Here is a 23,468-nt window from a genome sequence, read left to right as displayed (position 1 = left end):
ATCTCACTGCAACACGTTAACTCTTGATATCTATAGCCTAATGTATGCAGATGACATTATTATATTTGATCGCACCCCAAATGGCCTACAAAGAAACTTAATTGAACTAAACAGATATAAAAAAGAAAACTTCTTGGTCCCTAATATCTCCAAAACTAAAATGTTACCCTTTAGAGGAAGAAGGAAATGTCCGCCTTTTACTTGGTTACTGGGAGGTAAACCAATTGAGACAGTGAAAGAGTATGTTTACTTCGGCCAAATCATCTCATGTGACCTTAAACATGCTGGAGTGAAAGGCTGACTCCCATGTTGTGGCATTACAGAGAGTTTATTCCTCAACTGGCAAGAGACATTTTATACCTCTGCTAGAGGTTTACAGTATAAAAATGCCACCTATTCTATCCTATGCTTTGGAATATATACAGATTAAAACCTGGCAACCAAAAATAGTGAATGAAGGGATTATTTTAAGGAAACTGCTGGAAATCTCCCAATCAGTCCCCGTACAAGCCTTACGCCTCAAGCTTTTCTTAACAAACACATATGCTTGAGCAATTTCCAATATTATACAGTGGGCTTTTAACCTCTTACATGCGACTCCCGGTTCCCTAAAACAAATATTAAAATCAGAGACATTCAGAGAAGAATCGTCACCGCATACTTTTAATAGGAATCTTAATAGGAATGTTAATGCACTATAGCACTTTTTCAGGCTTGGTCCCCAGCACATCTGAAGCTCTTCCTAAAATATATGACACCGAGAATAAGCTTTGTTTCAGACAGGGAGTATTGTACTCAATTAAAGCATCACAAAACATTTGCGGATAATATAGTATATAAAACTCCCGAGCAGTATTTAAAGTTTCAGCTTGAACACAGAGTAAGGCGCTGTATTCTTCTCTTGTGACTAGGAATTCTCCCTTTAAAAGTTTACTCTTCCAGATGGAATTCCCCTGAATATTCCTCAGGTATTTGCGACTTGTGTAATGGTGGAACACAAGACCTTCACCACGTACTTTTAATTTGCCCAAATTCGACTCTGATAGAAGCTCAACAGCGTTTTTTAAAACCCATCCACCTTAGATACAATGCTATTTTAACACAAGATTTAATTAAGCCTGGGCGGAGTATCCGGAGTGGCACTCTGCAGAGTTCCACGGAGTAAAACAAAATACTCAGTGGAACTCCGCTCCTCTCCAGTCCCACAAAATGTTTTTTAAAAAGGGTAAAAAACACTTGCCCTCTGCGAGCCACCCACTACCTCGCTGTGGTGCCTCCTCCTTGCCGCCGTCGTCCTCCTCGCGTTGCCGGTCACAACCCTTTACACTTTACATCTTGCATGGACTGCGCATGCGCATTTCACCCAAGCCGTAAAACGTAGGGGGTTTACATCTTGCATGGACTGCGCATGCGCATTTCACCCAAGCCGTAAAACGTAGGGGGTTGCGACTGGCAGTTCACGCAAGACGTAAAACATAGGGGTTATGACCGGCAATGCGAGGAGGACAACTGTGGCAAGGAGGAGACACCACGGTGAGGAGGAGGGTGGGCCGCAGACGGCAGATAGTAGGTAATTTTTTTTTTCTATTTTTCTGCTGGGGCTGAGGGGCGTACTCCGCTCCACCACGAAATTGGAGTTTTACCTCAACTTCGCGTTCCCTGTAGAGCACAAGAGTTGGTAAAGCACCGCCAACTCCGCTGGCGGAGCGGAGTACGCCACCCGGGGCTAGATTTAATTACAGTGTGCACGTCTCCTCCAAATGAATTTATTTGCTTTAACTTGGTTAAGTTCTTAAAGAGTTTTTTAAAGTTGTTTTAAAAAATGGTATAGATCTAATTACCATAAACCATGTATCTGTATTCGTCAATTTTAATTTACTATGACTATAACTTGTTTTGGAGAAAGCTCCTTAATATTATGGACTTGCATTTGTTGACCTGAGACTAGGTCTGTATCAAATAAAAAAAAAAAGTGGATTTGGTTTTGGAGTTTTTTAAACTATTTAAGGGAATACTTGATGCAGGTTTGAACTTGACATCCAAGGCGTGGAATTTTGCATTGAGTTATAAAAGTTGCAATAATTATACATTTCATGAAGGATTGTTTCTCTTCATCAAAAACACATGACACGCAGTGTATTTGTGTAGGGGAGCACATATGTTCCTCAGTGATAGGGTTGACTTCTTAATGCCAGAAAATTGGTATGTCGTGCCATTTCAAATGCTCAAATCTGGTTTCACTCCATCTGCCCCTTAGGCAGTCATGTGATTCCTAGGTGTTAATTATGCAACAATATGCGTGAATAAGAAAACGTATGCAGAATCTTAAATTAAAGGTTTTAATTTCTGATTCTTGTAGATATTGCTCATGTGTCAGAAGGCATATGCTAGTGCCTAATTTGTAAAATTATAAGTGCTGGTGTTCAAAGTATTTCTAGATGCCTGCTGCCGACGCTGATGAATGTAGGCATTGCAGTTTACCAAGACTGAGTAGTCTGGATTCTCCAGGATTGAATCATTCATAGATTCACATGCATGAATCTTCCCCATCGTTGAGGTGGGTGTCCCACTGTAATTATAATTAGCAGTGTAAATCAAAAGCGCCAAGTAGTAAAGTCAAACCCAATGGTTGTATACCAATCCACATCGTTTTAGGTGGAACCAAACTTCAGCCAATCAGAGAGCAGCCCCTGTCTCATTCCTCTCCTTCAAAGGCATCATTCCTCAGATTTCTAACCGCATGTCACGTGAAAGGTAGACTCCCTGAGCTCTGTTCAGTTTTGCTGGAAAATTGTTACTGTCACCTTTGGTGACCTTAAGTTGGACTCCATTCAATCTACAGAAGATTTAACTCTGCCTGTACCTTATTCTGACAGAAATCCAACATGTCCGAGGAATCCAAAAAGGGCTTATTTAGGCTCAGTAAGTCTTGTGGCAAGATAAGGATTTTTTTCTGAGAAGTCCCACAAGGATCACTATACCCTGATCATAAACCTAAGGACTGCAAATATTGCAGACCTTTATCTGAGCAAAACACTAAAAGGTGGAGAAGCAAGGCTTATTTTATGGCTTCAAATGAGAAAAACTATAGAAATTTTAGCCTCTGAAGAGGGAGGTTCACTTACTCCAGATAAACAAACCTTGAAGAGAGATAGACATGGTACAGAATTGGGTGAGGAGCCACCTAAGAAAGTATCAAAAGGGACAGAAAAAAGAAAGGTTGACAAGAGTCAAGATCTGAAGATGTTGAGTGATACAACAACTCTAGCATCCTCTAAACAAAAGAAATCAAGGTCAGACCCTGCCACTCATTTTGAATCTGCCTTAGCTTCTGCAGATAACAAGAATCCTACCTTATATCCTCCTCACATATCGCACACGTCAATGTCAAAACTGTCGAGGACACTGTCAAAGACTCTGTTGACTGCTATGATGTCTACGCCGATGACATCTTCTACCATGTTATTAACTGCATCTTAAACTTCAAGTTTGATCGCCACCATGTCTTCGTCGTCGACGAGACCCTGTGCAGATGTGTCATGATGGAGACTGAGGACAACTGCCCTGTCAACAATGTTGACGTACGATCCATCTGCGCCCTCGTCGACGACTGCGACTTCGAACTCACTGGCGATGGCTACACCAAAGGCGACCAAGGTTCAACCTTGAAGTCAGCTCTGTTGTTTTGCCCATCAGTGGCCATTTTTGAGCTCCTAATAAGACCAGAACAAACCTCACCAAGCAGGTGGGAGAACATGGTGGCTGCTGCTTGAGTGAGCCGCTGCTCACTGGGGACATCCGTGCTGCATCGCCACGAAATAGCCACTGCAGGCAAAACTACAGACTACAAACTCATTTTTGCCCCCCCCCCCCCACTTTAGTTAAAACGTACCTTCGCTCTTTCAACCCTTATTTTCCCAGATATGTGCCAAGTTGAGTCAGCTGCATCGGCTGCCTTTACTGTCGGTACCCGCTGGGAGACAGCCGCCCCGAAGCTGAGGAGGAGCTGCAGGGTAGCAGTGCGCGGTCTCCTCCGGAGAAATGTGGGCAGCAGCAGTACACGTTGTCTGCTTTGCCCTGGAGGAAGGGGATCTGAGAAGCTAAGACAGAGGTGCCTCAGGAAGTTCAGAGGCAACTCCCGAGTTTGATTCAGCGGGATCCTGAGGACCTTTCAGACTCAGTCTCAGTGAAAGAAGGTAAAGGGAGTACAGTGGGTGTCTTAAAAGCCATCTAAATCCTCAGCCCTGGGGAGAAAGCAGGTATTAACTAAGGAGAAGGCAGCCAGTGGTGGGAGGGGAAAGGGTTTCCCTTCTCTTACACAAGGATCTAAACAGAACTTTGAGGAAGGACTTGCCTCACACACCTTTCTGCAGTTTGAGGTAAAAAGCTGCAGTATTAAAGCTGCAGTATTAAAACAGGAAGGGGGGGAAAATCAGTTGATCATAAACTTAAAATTACCCCCTCCCTAAGATCTTACTTTAAGGTGCAACCTATTGTGGCGGATATCACAAAACAGGCAGAGGCACTCAGAAAGGGATCTGAGGAACAGTCTAATATAGAGCAAACGGTTGCCATGGGGGGGGCTCTCCCGCACTAAACCTTGCAAGCAGTCCGGGGTAGGCTCCCACAGATGCGAAGGGAAGAATTGCTGTACCAGTGATTTCAAAACCTCTCGTCCAAAATGGTGAGAGCGAGCCGGTCACACTTGGCGTAGTTTCCGGAAACTCCATAGGAAATTCATCAGGGTCCATTTACTCTTGGAAGAGATTAAAAAAGGGGTTTGCAGTTTCAGAATCACACCACGTAGAGATTAGGAGTTTTTGTGAATCATTGGAAAAGAAAATAGATCTCTTAAATACGAGAACTGGGACACTTGAGAACTCTGTAGGAGAGTTGAAAGATGAGTTGAGTACTGCAAGAGCTGACATACTAGCTCTTAAAACAGAAGAGCAGGAGGTCCGAGACAAGTTGGAACAACTAGAAAATAACTCTAGGAGGAGAAACCTTCGCATCTTGAACTTCCCAAAAGGAAAGGAAGGAGAGGACCTCATGTCGTTCATCGTTGCATTAATTAAGGAAACGGTACAGATCAAGGAGACTGAGCAAAAATTAAGTAAATACATCCAACGGGTGCATAAGGACCCCTTTAGAAGAAACCCCAACAAAACCAAGCCTCAAAAGATTCTTCTGAACTTTCATACCTATTCTTTAAAATAATAAAATCTCAGGCTAAGACTAACCAAAACAAAGTCTATCCTAGATTTATGGCCGTATTTCCCATAGTAATAAGAGGCTGTGGTAGCATCTAAATTGCGTATATATTTACATTCAATGATGAAGCAGACGGGGCTAAGCGATGTTTGGAGAGACAGATCTGGCCTCCAGTTGGGAGCCTCTTATTACTATGGGAAATACGGCCAGGGGTACCAGATAGGGCTGCCCCCTATCCCCTCTTCTTTTTAATCTTTATATCGAGCCCAGAAGCTTAGAGATGAGGCGAATATTCCACTATTTAGGCATGAAGGGTGGGAGAATAAAGTAGCCCTTTATGGCGATGACATACTGTTTTTTTCCTCAGATCTCTCTGCTGCCCTGCCTGCCGTCATAAAGCATGCAGAGAAGTTTGGGAGGGTGTCAGGGTATGGGGTTGACTCAGAAAAAAATGGTATTATGACATAGAATCTAAAGGAGAGCCAACATCGGACCAAAAAAGAGATGAGATATCTTGGGGTGAAGATAGTACAGGAGATAGATAAAATCACAGAAGCCAACATGCCTAATGTTACAAGGGGTACTCGCGGCTTATGAAGAGATGAGTCCACCTCCCCCTGTCACTTTTTGGGAGGGTGAACCTGGTTAAAATGATAATACTCCCTAAAATCACTTTTTTCTTTAAGGCAATCCCTCTACATTTCGGCAAGTCCTCCATTGACAAACTTCAGCAGGCCATAAATTCTTTCATCTGGGCTATAAAGGAACTAGAATTTCGTGGAAGAAGCTAAGACGTAGAAGGGAGAAGGGAGGACTATCCCTCCCGGACTTACAGTACTATGCGTGGGCCTTCCAATTGACCCACTCCAGAATGCTGTTAAAATCTACAGATCTTTCTGGTGTAGGGTCTATGTTCTCAGCTATGTTGAAGGGAGCCAATCTAGGCAAGGATGGTTTCATGTTTCAGTATGGTGCCCCCAAGTTCTTTAAAAAGATTGGGCTAAAGGTTCTACAGGTGATGGCCAGAACATGGGCAAACATTAGAAGGGTGACGGGTCTGAACTATTTATCCAGTCTCGCCCCCCTCTGGGAGTCCCCCGGAACACTGGACTGTTTAAAAGACAAACTAGCGCAACCACAAAGGGAGGCCGAGATCAGCGTATGGGGAGACCTTGCTCAGGAGGGAACAATTCAGACTTGGTTAATGCTACATGCCACTCTGGAGGGGGATATCTCTAAGTTTAAATATATCCAACTGAAAAGCTAGGCCCAAAATCTGAAATCTCCAATTGGCGTAGGCAACTACTTAGAGGAACACTTGAGGGAAAAAAAACCCGGAAAAGAAAGAGGTTTCCACTTGGTATTGGGAAATTGAAGAAGCAATAGACGGGGACTTCAGACTGGCAGAAGATCTGTGGGGTGCTTGCCTGCTGGGAGAGTCCTTGGAGCAACTCTGGCAAGTATCACTGGGCACTTTGTTCCTTACAATTAAGCCAGACTGGCTAAGGAGGAATTATCTCTTTTCAATTCACAGCGCTTGTCTAACCCCTCAAAGGTTATCAAAGATGACAAAAGGGCGGCCTGTAAAATGCAAGAAATGTGGCCTGGAGAGAGCATCAGACATACACATGTTCCAGGAATGTCTGGCTATTTTTGGTTTTTGGGTGAAGGTAGGTAATACCATCTCGGATATTCTTGGATTCCAAGTCAAGCTAATCCTCTCTATGATTATCTTTGGAATCTCTAATGAAGTCACAGGCCCTGCGAGATCATTCCTTTTCTCTGTCATACTGTTAGCAAGAAGGGAATTCTGTCGCAGATGGGTGGAATGCTCCCCCCAACACTTGAATTGGTTAGACTCTGTAATTTTGACGTCTAAGTTAGATCTCAGAGGGAATCAATCCAAGAGGAAAAGAGCCCTTTGAATCTTTCTACTGAGATGGCTGGATATAGAGGTTTGAGTAAATTGATCAGGGCTCCTCTATATATTTAGACAAAATTGTCCTATGATCATACCTCTATGGATCTCTGTAGACTGCGATCGGCCCTCCGTTTCTTCCCCCTTATGCCAATTTGCGGTCACCGGTTTATACCGGACCAAATCGGAGAGTGACCGTACCCGTTTGGGACAGTACCTCTCCAGCATGTAAGTGTACCCGCAGGGGGAAGGATTCCCCCACCTGCTTCCAGGGCATGTTGGGTACTGGCGTCTGGAGTGGTTATTGTGGTCAGAGGTGAATGAGGACTTAAAAAAAAACAAAAAAACCTCACCAAGCAAGGTTTCCCATTTGCCACGAGCACGCCTTCTAGGAATAGGAGCTCCAGATGAGGGGAATTAGGATGGACCTTCTGGGCTGCAAGAAGCCCATCACAGCTGCATGTAAAATGCCAAGAAATGGTTGAGGAATATGATTGAGATGAGGCAACTTACTTTCATGGGAATTTCTCCTTTAAAGAAAGGCACCATGACAAAGGAAGATCATGCAAAGAGTTTCATAAGGAATACCTTTATGAGGAAACTTTTAAGAAAAAGAGCTTTCAGTAACCAATGAGGCAGGTTCCTAAAGCTCTGGTTGCAGTCCTTCACCAGATGCTTAATAATTACTTTAAAAGATTTCAGGAAAGGTGAACTACACTCCAATCCCAGCAAAAAAATTGGATGTCGGCAGCCTGTATTTCATCATGTTCTCTGCGATAATGACACAGGAAAAGAGCCATGCTGTACAGCAATGAGATATTTAAAAACCAAGACATTTGGAACCAATTACTATTCATTTATTTATAAATCTGTTTATTTAGGTTTTGAAAAGGTGTACATCACATCATGAAACAGAATAATGTGCAGCAACATTTAAATCATGGCTATGTACTCAGACGGGCATACAATGGACTGTGAGGAATGGGTGTATCTCCTGGTCTCCTATCACAGTGAAAGCCCTCTCAACAGTGGCACCAACTATAGAGCCGTTTTTTGTCTAGAGGTCCTACCACATAAGGGACGACCCCAAAGTGAGAGTTTTAATACTTCACCCATTCTCTCCTAGGGTTTCTCCATAAACAAATAGCAAATTTAATAAAAATAACAGGGACCACACAGCTGAACAGGTAACGCCCCATCAGAACAACAACAGTGGTACCAATTACTATTCATGATGATTATGTGGATCTGGGCGACGATGGTGAAGAGCCTGTAGAAAGCAAAATACCTCATGATCAGACTACAAATATGGGAAGCGAATAGGAAGACTATGTTGCACCAGTATCAGCCCCTCTAGAGGCCATTTCTCAAACAGATCCTATTGGGGGCTTCCATACCATCTCAGAAAGGGCTGCTAAAAGGTTTGATCTGCCAGTATCCATGAAACACACAGACTGCTTTGTGTACAATTTCAAAGAAACAACAAGGACATCTGTGAAATCTATACCCATAGCGAAGTATATTTGGGTAGAAGGCCTATCTATACCCATAGCGAAGTATATTTGGGTAGAAGGCCTGAAAGTAATGAAAAACCCTGCTACTGTTGCAGCCATAATACCAAGATGACAAGAAATTCAAAGCCACAGACAACTTTCCAACTTGTCTAATAGGCTTTCCGTAGCTAGATAGTTATGCAGGCAGTGCACTGGCAGTCAAAAAACCTGCAACGCCATGTTCAGCTCCTCCTTACAATTAAATAGGAGGTTGGATAACATTGGAAAGCATTTTATTGCCATCGCAGCTATGACCATAAGAGGATCCAATGCATTAGCCATACTCTGCAGGTATGATTGTCCGATGTGGTCAGATTTAATGCAATTGATTGACTATCTGCTAGAAGACAAAAAACTAAGAAGCAAAATGTATCTTTCATGTGGGAAAGAAGACAGCCTTAGAAATTATTGATATGACAATAAATGTAGTATTGACTGGTTTCAGCAAATTGCTGGAGCAGCATTCTTAAAACAACAAGGCAGGTTGAAAGCGACATCATTTTGACCTGAGGTACAGTCACAACATTTTGATATGCCATGTAATAGAGAAGCTCTATTTGGTAAGCATATTGATGACGGTGCTTCAATCAATACAAGCTGATACGTAAGTAGCAAGATCACTAAGAGTACTCCAACAATGCTGGTTTCAGTAATTTTGTGGTGCTAGAGGTCGAAGTCAGTAGTCCTTCAGAGGAGGTTATTTATTTAACAGATATCAGCCTTATATTCATCAACAATAGGGATATCAACAGCAATTCACTCAGCAATATCTACCTCTACCATTGGCGGCTTACTCCTGATAGCCCAATAGAAGTAAATAAGCTGGTAAAAGGAGGGGACACAAGTCCTCCAGAAGGCAGTGACAAAGTCATGACACTGGTCGCCTCTCTTCTGGTATCTCTGTTTGATGTAAGATACACACTCTACAACTTTTACTAAAACCAGGGAATCAGACTGTTGGATGTTGGACATTATCCAGCATGGTCACACCATAGAATTTATTCTCGAAATCCACCCGTAGGAGGTCACACCAACACCTTTGTCCGTTAAAAGAGGAAATAAAGTCAATTATGCTCAAGGGAGCAATTGAAGAGGTCCCACTAGCAGACAAAAATACAGGTTTCTACTCCAAGTTCTTTCTACAAAATAAGAAAAAATGGAAAATGAAGATAAGTATTAGATCTGAGACAGCCCAACAAGTACCTCAAAAAGCAATCATTCATGTTTTCATCCATGTCAAACACAGGAGGTATCTCAGATTCGAGGGTGTAGTATGTAACTACCAATTCAGAGCCATCCCTTTTTGATTAAAATCCGCCCCAAGAATGTTTACCAAGTGCATGCCATCAGAAGCAGCCTACCTGAGGAGAAATGGACATCAGAAATTCTTATAACTAGACACCGGGCTAATAAAGGAACTTCACTCCAGGCTATAGTATGTTCCACAAGAGCATGCTTAGGTTTCAAACTAAACAGGGAAAAATCTTGTCTTATTTCAAACACACAAATTACATTCCTGGGGGCGATTACGGACAAAAGACTCTGCAAGGCCTTTCCCACAAAAAATAAGAGTTACCAAGATGATAAGACTAGCTTCTGCGCTCTCAAGAAAAAAGTCCACTTCAGTCAGACAGTACAAATTGTTTCTGGGATTGATTTTGTCTGCATTCCATTGATCTTCAACTGTCATCTGTTCATGAGACCACTACAGGAACAAATAAATGATCAATGGAAACAAGAGACACGCTCTTTCGATGATGTCATCAGAATAACTGTTGAAATGGTAGAAGCCATGAAATGGTGGATGATAAAAGACAACATTTCCATCAGATTAACTTGTCCCAACAAGCCAACAAATTACATCATAGCAACAGATGTGTCCATGGAGGGTTTGAGAGAATATCTCCAGGATTTGTAAGTGAGTGGCAAATAGTTTCAGAACTGAGAGCTGTTGCCTTGGGGCTCCGTGCTTTGTTGCCAAGAATAAAAGGATTTGCGATAATGGTCCAAAGCGACAACATGACCACAATGTTTTATTTAAACCATCAACGAAGAACGAGATCACATGTACTGTCCAAGGAAGCACAAGACATTTGGAATTGGTGTTTACACCACAAAGTGTCCATGAAAGTGGAGCATGTGCAAGGCAAGGAAAACTAATAGGCCGACAAGTTAAGCAGATCTTTAAGAGAATGCCACAAATGGGAGATGTCACAAGCGCAGCTTTCGAAAATATTCAACAAATTGGGAAAACTGATCTTAAACCTGTTCGCTACCCCATTCAATCAGAAATGCCAATACTATGCAAACAGAATCATGCACAAGGAGTCTTAGTGGAAAGCCTTTCGGATTACATGGACAGGAATATTTGCGTACGCCTTTCCACGATTGCCTCTGATCCCTCTGTGTAGAATTTTCCTATGGCATGGCCAGACAGTTTTGGTACACAGAACTTATCCTAATGTCCGAACAGCGACACATTCCACTCAAACCAGTCCTGGGATTGCTCTTCATGAGAAATGGACATAAAATGCACCGAAATCCATAAACACTCAATTTAGCAGCCTGGCTCCTGAACACAATTAATTCCACCTATCTGTCAACAGTGCATAGACATATTTGCGAAAGTGAGAGCTGAATCCACAAATAGACCATATAAGGCAACAGATAACTGTCACCCTTTCTTATCTACATCATCACAGTTATTACCACACCTACTCAGTTATACATATTGGATAACGTTTGTTAATTCTTATTATTTGGATTTAAGCATGTGAATCTATGAAAGATTCAATTCTGGAGAAAAAAACGTACATGTACACTGTGGTTCTCCAGTATTGATATCTTTTATAGATTCACATGCGACCTTCCGACCTCCCCTTTCATTGATTAACTGAGATATGAGTATTTTGCTTTTAATACACTAGCGCTCTGAAACCTGAGGTGTGGTGTCTCTTGAGGAGAGTATTAAGGCAGGGGCTGCTGTCTGTTTGCCTGAAGTTTGGTTCAACCTAAAATGATGTGGATCGGAATACAATCTCACAGGGTTTCGCTTTGCTGTGTAGGGCTTTTGATTTACTCTGCTAATTAAAATAACTGTAGGACTCCCACCTCGATGACAGGGAAGATTCAAGCATATGAATATATGAAAGATATCAATAATGGAGAACCACAGTGTACAGGTAAGTAACTTGTTTTTACGACCTCATGCCTCTTTCCTCCACCCCCATACACTTCTTGTTTTTTATTTCACTCTGGTAAGTTCTTTTTTAATACTGATTAAGAGCCAAACAGTTATAGCTTTCTACTGGCTGAACTGTCAACACTCTTCCCCTGAAGCATGTGTGTTACCCTTTGTGGCATGTATGTAATATTAGTATACACAAACCTAGCCCAAAGGCACCAGTGCAATGTCTAGAAGAGGAAGCATATCATACTTATTCTATGTTTTTTCTTAAATCACCGATCGTGTGTATTCAATACCATATTCATAGTAAATGTGAAATTACTTTGACATTGTCATTCTGTAAGGGTAGTCTCTCTATTGTTCAGTATGCCAGATGGATTGAAATCTCTGTCATGACATCAATGTGTCACACTCTTTTTCTTTTTTTGTCAAATAGTAGTTGTCTGTTTCTACAAACAGCTTCCAGAGATCCCAAATTACGTTTATAGATATAGAGAGCAACTCAGAAACACCTATTGGAATATGGGTAGCAAATCTAAACAAACAAGAGAACTCAACAATCAAAAGAATTAGAGCTATTGAGGATCATTTATTTCACACTACTATAATCACTGATTTAACATTATCTTTGCAAAAAGAAAGTATTAGATTATGAGAAATGCAGAATGAGGTATTTTGTGATTACTCAAACAAACATACTTTATTTTTGCAGTAAAACTATTTTCAGATATTATTTTGAAATGAAAAGTTTTGAAAGGATGGCTCTAGAAGGTTAAAGAAATTGCCCTTATTGGCCAAATCCTCTATTATGGTGTCAGTTCAGTAAATTATTCCTTGATTTCTGGTTATAAGCTTGTAGTGCTGTTTGATCTTCCCCCATTTCTTTCCTGCTAGTACTCTTGTTAGCCTTGGATCAGGTCCTACCAAATTTAGGTCAAGGGTGTGTTTGTATGTTCTACCCATGATCAGTGACAGTGACTGGTAAAATCTCAGCAGTTCAATTTAAAAGTTCTGGGTAGTGGTGCGTACTTCTTTAATTTATGTGTAGTCACCACAATATTTTTTGCCTGCCAGCGAGCAGCCAAGTAGATTATTGCTAATAAAGATTTCTGCAGTATTTTATTTTAAAACAGCCAATTTGTCTTGAGTCTTTTTTCTATGCCTATTCAATAGTCAGCTTTGGCTCTCTTTGGCAACACCTAAGGCTCCACCAGCTTCCCTGTGATATAGCTATAGGCTTCATTGCATGAGCCTAGCAAGCACATGTATTGATTGCATTATCAATTGTATCTATGGCTAAGAGCCTTCTGGCTATGTTTGTGCTTTATAAATACCACAAACACATACATACATACATACTTGCATGTATACAGCTGGTAACATGACTGTGCGTTTGTGCTACTTGAATGCCAAAATATTTAATAAAATATATTATTGTAAGCATAATGTAACATGCTTTTCTTCACCACAGAATGGGTTATGGAAGTTTCAGTGGAATATGTAATCTAGCATTGCATTATTCTGCATGACAAACCCTTCCTCCTTACATAACAATACTTCGTAAAATGTCACCATCCTTGGGTTTAGATCAGCCCTAGTACTTATTCACAGCTTCAGCACGCATGCCATCTCATTGCGTACCTGAACATTTTGAGTCCTCAGATTTGTGTTACATCGATTGTCTGCCAATGCTACTATTCTAGGTCACCACAGAGGGCCTCAAATGCATACTTTTAAAAATTTTAGTAATCAAATTCTTTAGCGCTACATGGGATTTGTCCTCTTAGAGTGGGGACTGATTTAAAATGGTAAACACCAGCTGAAACTCAACACATAGTCATGAACCTTCACAGCTGAGTAGCCTTTTATATATGCACCTCAAGTACCATGTCTCCTAACATGCATACATTTACAATTTTTGCTACAAGTATTGAGGAACAGATGTGGTGAAAATTCGGACTAAGCAGGCAAAATTCTTCTAATGGCAGTCAGAAAATTAAATTAATGGAATAGTCAACATTTTTAACAGGAGTTATTGTTGCCATTATAGACAATATGTTTATGTTATATATATAGATATGCGAAGACTGCTGGTTGCATCAAAATAGCTGTCTAAATATGTTTTCTCATTTAGGAAGTTATCCCTCTGGTGGTCACCCTCTGCAACCCGGGAATCAAGACTCGACACTGGCACCAGATGTCCGATATTGTAGGCTACGACTTAACTCCAGACTCAGGAACTACACTGAGGAAGGTTTTAAAAGAGAACCTTACTCCTTATTTAGAGAAATTTGAACAAATAAGTATAGGAGCAAGCAAGGTAAGAAAATGATATATCTTAAGCAGAAAGGAAAATCACTTGAATCATGCTGGGTAGTTTTATCACCATGCACCACACAATGTAGGATGTATACAGATTCTATTAACAGTGGTTTCATGTCCAGGGTTAGGCCTGTTTGGAGCAGTGTTCACAGGAACATACATGGCTTATATATTCTATTCACATGTGTACCACACCTCATGCTTTTGCCTCTAAAATATATTCCACAAGTGCCACTTTCATTCTTTTTGAGGGGTACCCACAAGATAAGTGAACAACTACTAGTGTGCAGGTTTCAGATCACAGGTATGAATTCTTGTAGTCCCACAAATCTTTCCAGAGGCTCAGGGAAGTTTCCAAAAATAGAATCATGATTAGTCTATCATTATCAACACTGGAAGAGATGGCACAGACTACCCACATTACCACATGGACAGTGGTTTTTAGAAGTACTGTCGGGGCACTGAACCGTGAATGGTGTCTGCCAAATCTGTTGTGGTGTTGATGGAATAAATATGTTTAAGAAAGTGGATTATTATATGGGGTGGGCAGTCACTCACCTCAAGAAATATTATCACTAACCTGTCAGAGTGAACCCTAAACTCACTAAATTAACCTGGACTCAACCCCATAGTAGCTATGGCATAGAGCTGACTGGCTTAATTTAGGACAATGTGTAAAGCATTTATACAGTACCAAAACAGTAATAAAAGCAAGACACCAAACAATAAAAATCCCACTGAATTTTAAAAACCGTGTAAATTTTAAAGAACAGATGACACCAAATGATAAAACTTCAAAAACGAGAAACGGACATGTGAAGTGTTTACGTTTTAAGTAAAAATAGCACCAAAAAAGGACTGCACACCAATGATATTTTATGGAAGCAGTAGACGGGACCTAGAGATGTAATTTCAGGCTGACTGCTATGGAGCGTGGGCCGGATACACCAAGTGGATACGTCCCCATCAAATCTTTTGCCTTCTGACTTCTCTTTTTATGTGGAGCTCTAGATCCTCCAGCGGGGCAAGTCTGATGCGGAATCCAAGGAAGCTAGATTTAAGTCGAATACCTTTGCCGTGAGGTCCCCCTGACAGCTGCAGAGGTTTTGGAAGTTTCAACTTTTCAGAGTTTCTGGAGCTGTTCCTCTGGGCCACTTCCAAGGCCGCCACGACCTCCTGGAAAGTACTTAGGGGCCAGGACTCATTCAAGCAAAGGCCACCAGGAAGGTCCAGTTCAGGTCCAGTTGGTACTGGTCAACTTGTAACTTCAGGAAAAAGGCCTCTTGCAGTTTTTTGTGTCTCTGTAGACGCACAGGAGGTCTGACAACTGACCCTTGGAACCAGATCTTTCTCCTGGACGCAAGAGGGAGCAGGTCTAGTCCTTCAGTGCTACTTTCAGGTCACTGAAAACAAGTCCAGTCCCTCCTATGATCTTCAGCAGGCCCAGAAAGTGCTCTTGTGTCTCCCTAAATGTGTGGCCAGGGAAATTAAATGTCACCTCCCCTGTATCTACTGCAAACCAGTTATCAGGGTAGCTTTCCTCCCACTGGTTTTGATGCCAGCCTGGTTGGTGTGGGTCTTGGGGGAAAAGGGCTGTACGGTACTCAGGTCTCCCGTTACACTAAGCTCTAAATGGGAAGGCTTCTCCATGTCTCTCTAAATTAATGAAGTTCCTGGGCCCATCCCTTTTGTCCTTCCTGAGCTAATAGGGATTAAGGGCCAGGTCAGTGGTGTAACAAAACTTGAGGGGGCCCCTCTGCAGGGTACGTAGAGGGGCCCTTCCGGAATCAATCTACAGCTCTCTGGCCGAAGTGCAGTGCTGAGGGGGGCCCCTGGAGCTTGCCCCCCCTGCACCGCGGGGGCTGTGGAGGCCTGTGTTACGCCCCTGGGCCCATGGAAACGTCCACAAACACATTACAACAGTACAAAGTGTGTCCTCTGTGTGATGCCCTAGAATCAGTGTGCAGCCCTCACTTGTGACCGTTATACGAATCGCTGTTCATAGACTGCACGCAGCTTCTGCTGGGTCCATTGCATCACGTCGGTTTATAAACACCGTGAGACATATCAGTGAAAGTAAAGCAGGACTTTCTACCGGTTTAACTTAAATATCAACTGAAACACACAATAACATTAGACACCAGTAAAAATATAATGACATAGTTCGAAGCTCCAAATTGAATTTGCTTCTGGGTATAAAAATACTACTGTTTCTTATGACGTTACGTACTTCATTTATTTAGCTCATAAACATAGTAATTGATTAACGTGAGATATGGCCAGGGGCGTGGCTTCAGTAGGTACTGTGCAGGGCTTTAAGTGGGCCAGGTCCTGCCAGTGCTCAGCAACGGCAGTTCTAAAAAGCAGGTGCTGCGACTGGTCCCTATGGAACTCACTATTTTTACCCTCACCTTCAGGGTGAGAAAAAAAAATCTTAACTCTGCAGCAACCCCCCCTTCACTCCCTTTGATGTAACTTCAAAGCGACTAGTTGAACTTCTTTAACAGTCTCGTCATTTCAGAACTGAGGCATTTTCATATTGTATACAGCAAAGCCACAGTTGTTGCTTATTTATCTTATGCAACTAACAACCATTGACAAAGCCAATAGTGCTGGCTTGGTGTGGGTGAGATATTACTTGTTATATTATATATTTCTGATGTAATGACAGAAGCAGCAAAATACCAGTGGGGCGGCACACTATGCTAAACAATTTTTTTAGCTTACGTGTTTTTAAGTCACGTTCTTAATTTTATTGGCCACACCCCTCTGATATCCCCCCTTCTGTTTTTTCATCCCACTTACAGCCCTGGTAAGGCGGCAATGGACCCAGAAGTGTTGTGGGCACTCTACACCCCAGTTGCGGCAGTGCTTTAATACCGGCTGCGGCTTGGGAGCTCGTTGTCTTTGCTTGCATGTAGACCCATAGCGTCGCTAGATTTGCCTCATCAATAGGTGCGGAGAGTAGGTGTTAATGTTTTTATTTTTTGCAGTTTTATATAGCGTGACCTCGACTCCAATGTATTGGAGTGCTTTACCCGAACACCAGTTACATTACACAAGGACACGCCAATTTTTGGTAGGCACGGGGAGATTAAGTGATTTGCCCACGATTTTGAGCTGACGCTGAGACTCAAACGTGGCTCTCCAACTCCAAATTTGGCAGTTCTGGCTGTTACGCCATATTCTCTCAATTATTTCCCAACTCACTGGCTATAGGAGTCGTTGACGTCCATAGCTGTGGCTGTCGGGCTGCAATATAATACACAGGTCTCAACAACGAATGCATTAGCCCACTGCGCTGTCTTCGAAATACCCTGATCAATTCACACTTAAGCTCTTATACTAAAATCAGGAATAGAGACAGTGTTCCATTAACGCTAACGTAAAGTTAACCACAAACTGACTAGAGCTGAACTGCCAACATATCACGATAAGATGATGAAAAAACCTGCATATATTTAACCTGCTGAAATTGAACAATTGCTTACAGAGAACAAGGAGGTGGTAAATCGCATAGCTGACCACAAATCAACTGAGGCAACAAGGTACAATGAAGCCCTGATTCACATGACTGATCACAAACGAACTACAACTGAAAAATTACTGATATATTGCAATTACAATATGCTAAAATGTGCAGGCACCAGCTAAACGCCTAGAACCGAAAAACAATATAGAACAATAATGACATGCTAAAACATATGGCTGATCATAAACCGACTATGCATGCAAAAATGGACAATTCCACACACAAACTATAGCCAATCACAAACGAATGTCCTCGCAGAGCTAGTGCAGTGTAAGAAATTGCACCTTCTATTCTTCTTCCACAGGGAATGATTATCGTCATGACACTGGTTTTCTTGAATTACTGACCTAGCATACAAAGGTCAAACGGCTTTGGAATGTCAGGCCAAACTGCAGAGCCTACCGGGTTCTCAGCACAGAGGACTGGTTGGATGGGAGAAGTCGAGGTGGCTTGCAGAAAAAAGTTCAGTTGCCAAAACGTAAATTCTGTAGTTCAGCAAATTCCGGGCACCTTCCATATTTCAAATCCTGCCTGACATATAGGCAGACAAATAAATACATGCTTGGCCCTGCACTGGGTTCACCAAAGTGAATTGGTGCGAGCCGTGCTAGAAGTGAGGAGCTGAGGGGGGCCCCTGGAGCTTGGGCCCCCACCCCCGCACCGCGGGGGCTGCGGGGGCCTGTGTTACGCCTCTGGGCCAGGTGTACGAAGCAGTTTTCCTGTCACAAACAGGCCGATTTGAATAATTGGGCATTTGTGATCGCAACAATGCCTTTTCGGATGTGGAAACCTCAAATTGCGATTCAGTAGCAAGTTACCGAATCGCAGTACAGGTTTGCGAAGGGGTGTGTTTAGGGCCTCCCTTCCAAATACTGAATTATAGTGCTAAGCATTAATGTTTTGCAAATGAATTTCAGTCTCAAAACATTTATCTTGACCATATCCTTAAATGGAGGTGGTAAGCCAGTCTCAAACGGGAAGCAGTCCCCAGGGACCCCTTTCCCTTTGTGTATGTTGATCAAAACATTTTTGACAGTAGGCAGTGGTCCACAAGACTACTGCCTACTCTCAAAAAATGAAACTTACACTTTTTGTTTTTTTAAATGCTTCCTGTTTTCCTTTAAGGAAAACAGGTTTCATTAAAAAAAGATTGCTTTTTTTAATAGCAATCACAGACATGGTAGTCTGCGGATTTCAGCAGGCCACCATTCCTGTGACGGCTGCCATTTCTAACGGGTCCTACCTCAAAACAGTTTAACTCTCTAACGTTTTGAAGTGCTTCTTAAACAAGAAAATGTCTTACTTGTGAAAACACAGACTTCCCATGGGGCGTGTCTGTCTTTTTTATAAAGTACAATGAAAAAATCGAAGAGATGGCCAGGACGAAAAAATATATAAGAACGAATTATTTCGCAATAGGAGGCTAAATATTCCTCCATTGATAGAACATAGTCCTATTATTCATTTACATACATTTCAAAAAGGGAAAAACAATCACATACCAAAGACCAAATGATTACAAAATTTAATTAACGTAATCCAGATGTACTTCATCATAATTTTTGAATTTTTCTCAATATACCATATATATATATATATATACGCACACATATAACACTTATATACAAAATAGCAAGAAATTAATAATGATAACAAAAATGTCAAGTTCCTTCCACCCAAATCGTCGAAAAAAGAGAGAGTGTTCACCTAAAACCTATAGGTAATACACTTGGAGGTAGTCTTATTTGCACAATTGGCTCTAAAAGTATACAGAACCCTAATCACAAAATTGTGCAAAAATTCTTCATGGAATAAATCAAACACTTTCTTATCAGACTCCTCTTAACAAAATCTGTCGACGCGGACGCGTTTCGGCCAAATGAAACATCTCGGCCTCCTCAGGACAGGGGTGAGGGAAACGACCAGGAATCCATATGCCTTCAACAATCCTGACGTAAATCCAAACGCGGTAAAGGGATAGTGCAGCTCTATTTCATACACTGATGTGCACCTCCGAGCATTGTATAGTACCACCTCGTTGTGCTGCTACAAGTCTTCAAACAATCAAGGTCCTTCAAAGTATTTTCTCAAACGATCTTCGCAAGGGCACAGGTCTTTTTTATAAAGTCAGTAAAAGAAGGACATTGTTCTGCATTATCATTTTTGGAAATCACAAGTTGAAAAATAACACTTACTTACTGACTCCATAAAAATTATTTTGAAGTAGCAGATAACTATTTAAAATGTTGGAGGACGGCTTATTGCTAATATGGTGTTGTGTTAAGTTATATCATGCTACGTTATTTTATGTTATGTTATCAGTCGTTTGTTCTGCATAGATTCAAGCAGTAGTCTTCAGGCTGTATATTCACGGTTAAGTATTTTTGAATGATAAACCAGCTTATAAAAGGTGCTGTGACTTTTTTTTAAACAAAGTGTTAAGACAGGCTTTTCATTTATTTTAGCTTACAAATTGAGGCATAGTGGTAGACACATTTTAAATATTATTTTATGTCTGTTTGAGTCACTTTCACTTACTTAATATCACTAGCAACTTCAGACAAGGCAACAGATAAAAGAATTAATGAAGACTTGTTCGTTAGAAAGGGTTGCTGTTGATTAATCATATTTCCTTTTCTGATCTGCATAGGAATTTTCATTGGAGAAAGCAATGCATACTATGGTTGAAATTTGGGAAGGCATTTCCTTTAGCACAAGTGTTTATCGTGAGACTGGAGTTTCCATTTTGTCAGCAGTGGATGAGATACAGACGATGCTAGATGATCAGATTGTGAAAACGCAAACAATGAGGGGGTCACCTTTCAGTAAACCATTTGAAAAAGAAATTAAGGTATGTAAATGTATAAATTAATGAAGACATCATACTTGATTAACCTCTGACATACATTTCTCTCACTCACTAGCCTCTGTAGTCATTGGAAAGAAAGTATTTTGTCTTTGGTATCTGATAGAGACTTCTAACTGCAGAGTCCTTACCTTTGAATCTCCCAGGCGTCAGGCTGGATTCAGAAATGTTTGCTAAGCAATAAACCTTGTGTGCACCGTCAGGTGACTCCATTCGGCTCCGTGTGACATAGTCCGCGTCATTAGCGTCGGTTATGATGTTGCGGTACCTATATAGGCGCCAGCGACCGAAGTGCGCGGAAATCAGTTCTTTTCTTTACGCATCTGTTAAGCACCAATCCGGGAAGAGCTACCCCTCTGTCGCTTTTTGATAGGTTTTTTCTAGACTTTTTGCAGAATTCAAACTTTTTTCCACCTTCGTGTGCGAGGATGTCTTGGATGAAGACAGGGTTCAAGCCATGTGGTGCCTGTCGCTGCATGATGTTGGTTACCACCCCCCCACCTCGTCTGCCTCTGGTGTCTCGAGCACAACCATGATTCTGGTGGATACTATGTTCATTCTGCAGTTTCTTTATCTACATTGTTACATAGGCTAGGACCCAGGAAATATGTTTTCACAGTGTGTTGGCACCAAGGAGTGGTCACTAAGGAGTGCTACTTATCTTGCAGGTTGTCACAATGGTGATGCCCTTCAACAGATGGAAGGGAAGATATCATATAGTGTAATTGGTGCATCTACGCCCATCAGTTACCAGACATCTCCACAATGGATAGACTCAAAAAACATTAGGAAGTACATGGTAGATGTGTGGGTGACAAAGAATCAGTAGAGGGAGAGCAGAGACCATCAGAACCTATGTTACTGAAGATATGTAGACTTTGCTGTTGGATACTATTCCCTTTGCAGATTGTTTCTGTTTTGAAAGATCTTCCTGTAATGCCTATTCAATCTAAATGCAGGAACTTTGCATAATGCAAAGAGAAAAGACTAGCTGGGAAATGTGTTGGACTACGACTCTCCTGAACACTGTCTCTGTCCCATCATCTGAGTCGAGGCAATATTGTTTAAAAAGGCAATTCATGAAGATTATGTGGCTGTTATACAGATCCCTCCGATGGTACACCCCCCCCCCCCACCCACCCACTTTAGAAAAGGCAATGGTTCAAGTCATCTGCTGTTAGAATGCAAAATAATACTTTTGGTAAAAGTTTTATGGGTAGCATCCAATATAAGCAACAATCTAAAACCTTCCATACTCTCTAAACTTTACTCCCCACTACCTCTTCCCCACAATCGTCCTCCTGCAACTCTTTCAAACTATGTGTGATCCATGTCAGAGTCATAGAACCCTAGGATCTATTTATGAACACTATATTTAAGACTTACATACATGATCTTGTGTGCCTGCACATCAGTATTCCATGTGTTATGTAAAGATCTCCACTACTCTAAGGGGCTAGGCACATAATGTATGAACAGTACAGGTAAAGTAATTTGTAATACATGATCTGTGCAGTTAATGTTGCACTCTCAAGCAACCAAATATTTGTCCATTCCATTGTTATCAGTCCTTGAGATGTATTTACTAAAAATCATTTTAATTACCAGGATGCAGCCCCTCTTCTCCCTTGGATGAGAGGGGCTATGGAAAAAAAATGCCCATCAGACAATGATTCAGATGGAAATCGTAGAAAAAGATGGGTTCATCCTTATGGTTACGGTATCATTTGAAAGAAAACTGTAACAGTATGTCCCATTCATGCAGCTCACCCATAGTTAGAAATGGGGGTCTCTAGTTGGCAGGTTGTTACCCGGTCCAAGTAGGGACACTTCTTCCTAGTCAGGATAATGGAGTTACACTTCTTAAATAACCCCTGCTCACCCCCTTGGTAGCTTGGCATGAGCAGTCAGGGTTATCTCAGAGGCAGTGTGTAAAGCCTGTGCACATAGCATACAGTAATACAGGGAAAACACCACAAAAGGACTCTCCACCAGTTTTCAGAAAAAAAGCCAATATTTATCTGTGTAAAGAATCCAACATACAGTTGTTCAAAATAATCATAAAGCAAACATAGACTTTAAAAACAGTTCCTCGAAGTCGACAGCTCCGTCCGGGGCTATTATGGCATTGGGAACAAACAAATCCAACAGTTCTGGCTGACCGCGGTGTCGCTGGCCAGCTACAGTGTCGGAAAGACCCATACAACAGTATCTTTAGAAATGCAAGGCATCGGGGTCCCTGCGATGAGCTCCGAGGAGCCAGCGTCAGCAGGCGTCAGTTCCGGTCAGTGCAGGAGTTGTTGGGCCCTTGAAACAACACGCGATACAGGTTGAACTCTGTCCGGTTGAAGTCGGGAGCGATGGCGGCCATCGGGGCTGCGGTGCGAAGTGCAGTTGTGCTGCGTGTGGTGCCCTCAGACCGCTGTGCAGGCAGCGGCTTGGTGACACCGTCCAGCGATGTCAGCGAGACAAGGGCTGTGGTGTGAAGTGGGGTGGTGCTCGTTGTGGTGATACCAGGTCACCGTGCAGGCAGTGACGTCATCGTTTGCTGAAGTGCGGTCGTCGGCTGGCGAACTTGAGTCGATGGCGCTGATATTGGTGAGCCGAGGCTGCGGTGTGGGATGGGGGGATGTTTTGTGTAATTTAAGAGCGGTGCCCCCAAACTATGGTGCAGGCAGCGGCGTTGATGTCAGTTTGGAGTAGTGGTGAGACCAGGCCTGTGGCGCGAAACAGGACGGTGCTCCGTGTTCTCCATGAGCTGTGTGCTCAGGTCACGGTGCAGGCAGGGGTGTCGGTGACAGTGTCACGTCATCGGGGATACTAGGTCGGTGTTGTTAAGCGAGGCATTGTGGTGTTCGGTGCCCACAGGTCAAAATGCA

At 42.1% G+C, this 23,468-nt stretch overlaps 1 protein-coding gene across 1 annotated transcript in view; it reads left to right on the top strand.

Moving 5' to 3' along the window:
* Positions 1 to 23,468, top strand: part of DNAH12 (dynein axonemal heavy chain 12) — a 1,449,067-nt gene that overhangs the window by 315,288 nt on the left and 1,110,311 nt on the right. The window contains exons 18-19 of the mRNA XM_085624669.1: positions 14,004 to 14,189; positions 20,374 to 20,574. Coding sequence (XP_085480795.1) covers positions 14,004 to 14,189; positions 20,374 to 20,574 — 387 coding nt within the window. The remainder of the gene's footprint in view (positions 1 to 14,003; positions 14,190 to 20,373; positions 20,575 to 23,468) is intronic.

Source organism: Triturus cristatus, chromosome 9 (assembly GCF_964204655.1).
Source record: "Triturus cristatus chromosome 9, aTriCri1.1, whole genome shotgun sequence".
NCBI classification, from domain to species: Eukaryota; Metazoa; Chordata; class Amphibia; order Caudata; family Salamandridae; genus Triturus; species Triturus cristatus.
This window is presented reverse-complemented; position numbering and strand designations above follow the sequence as displayed.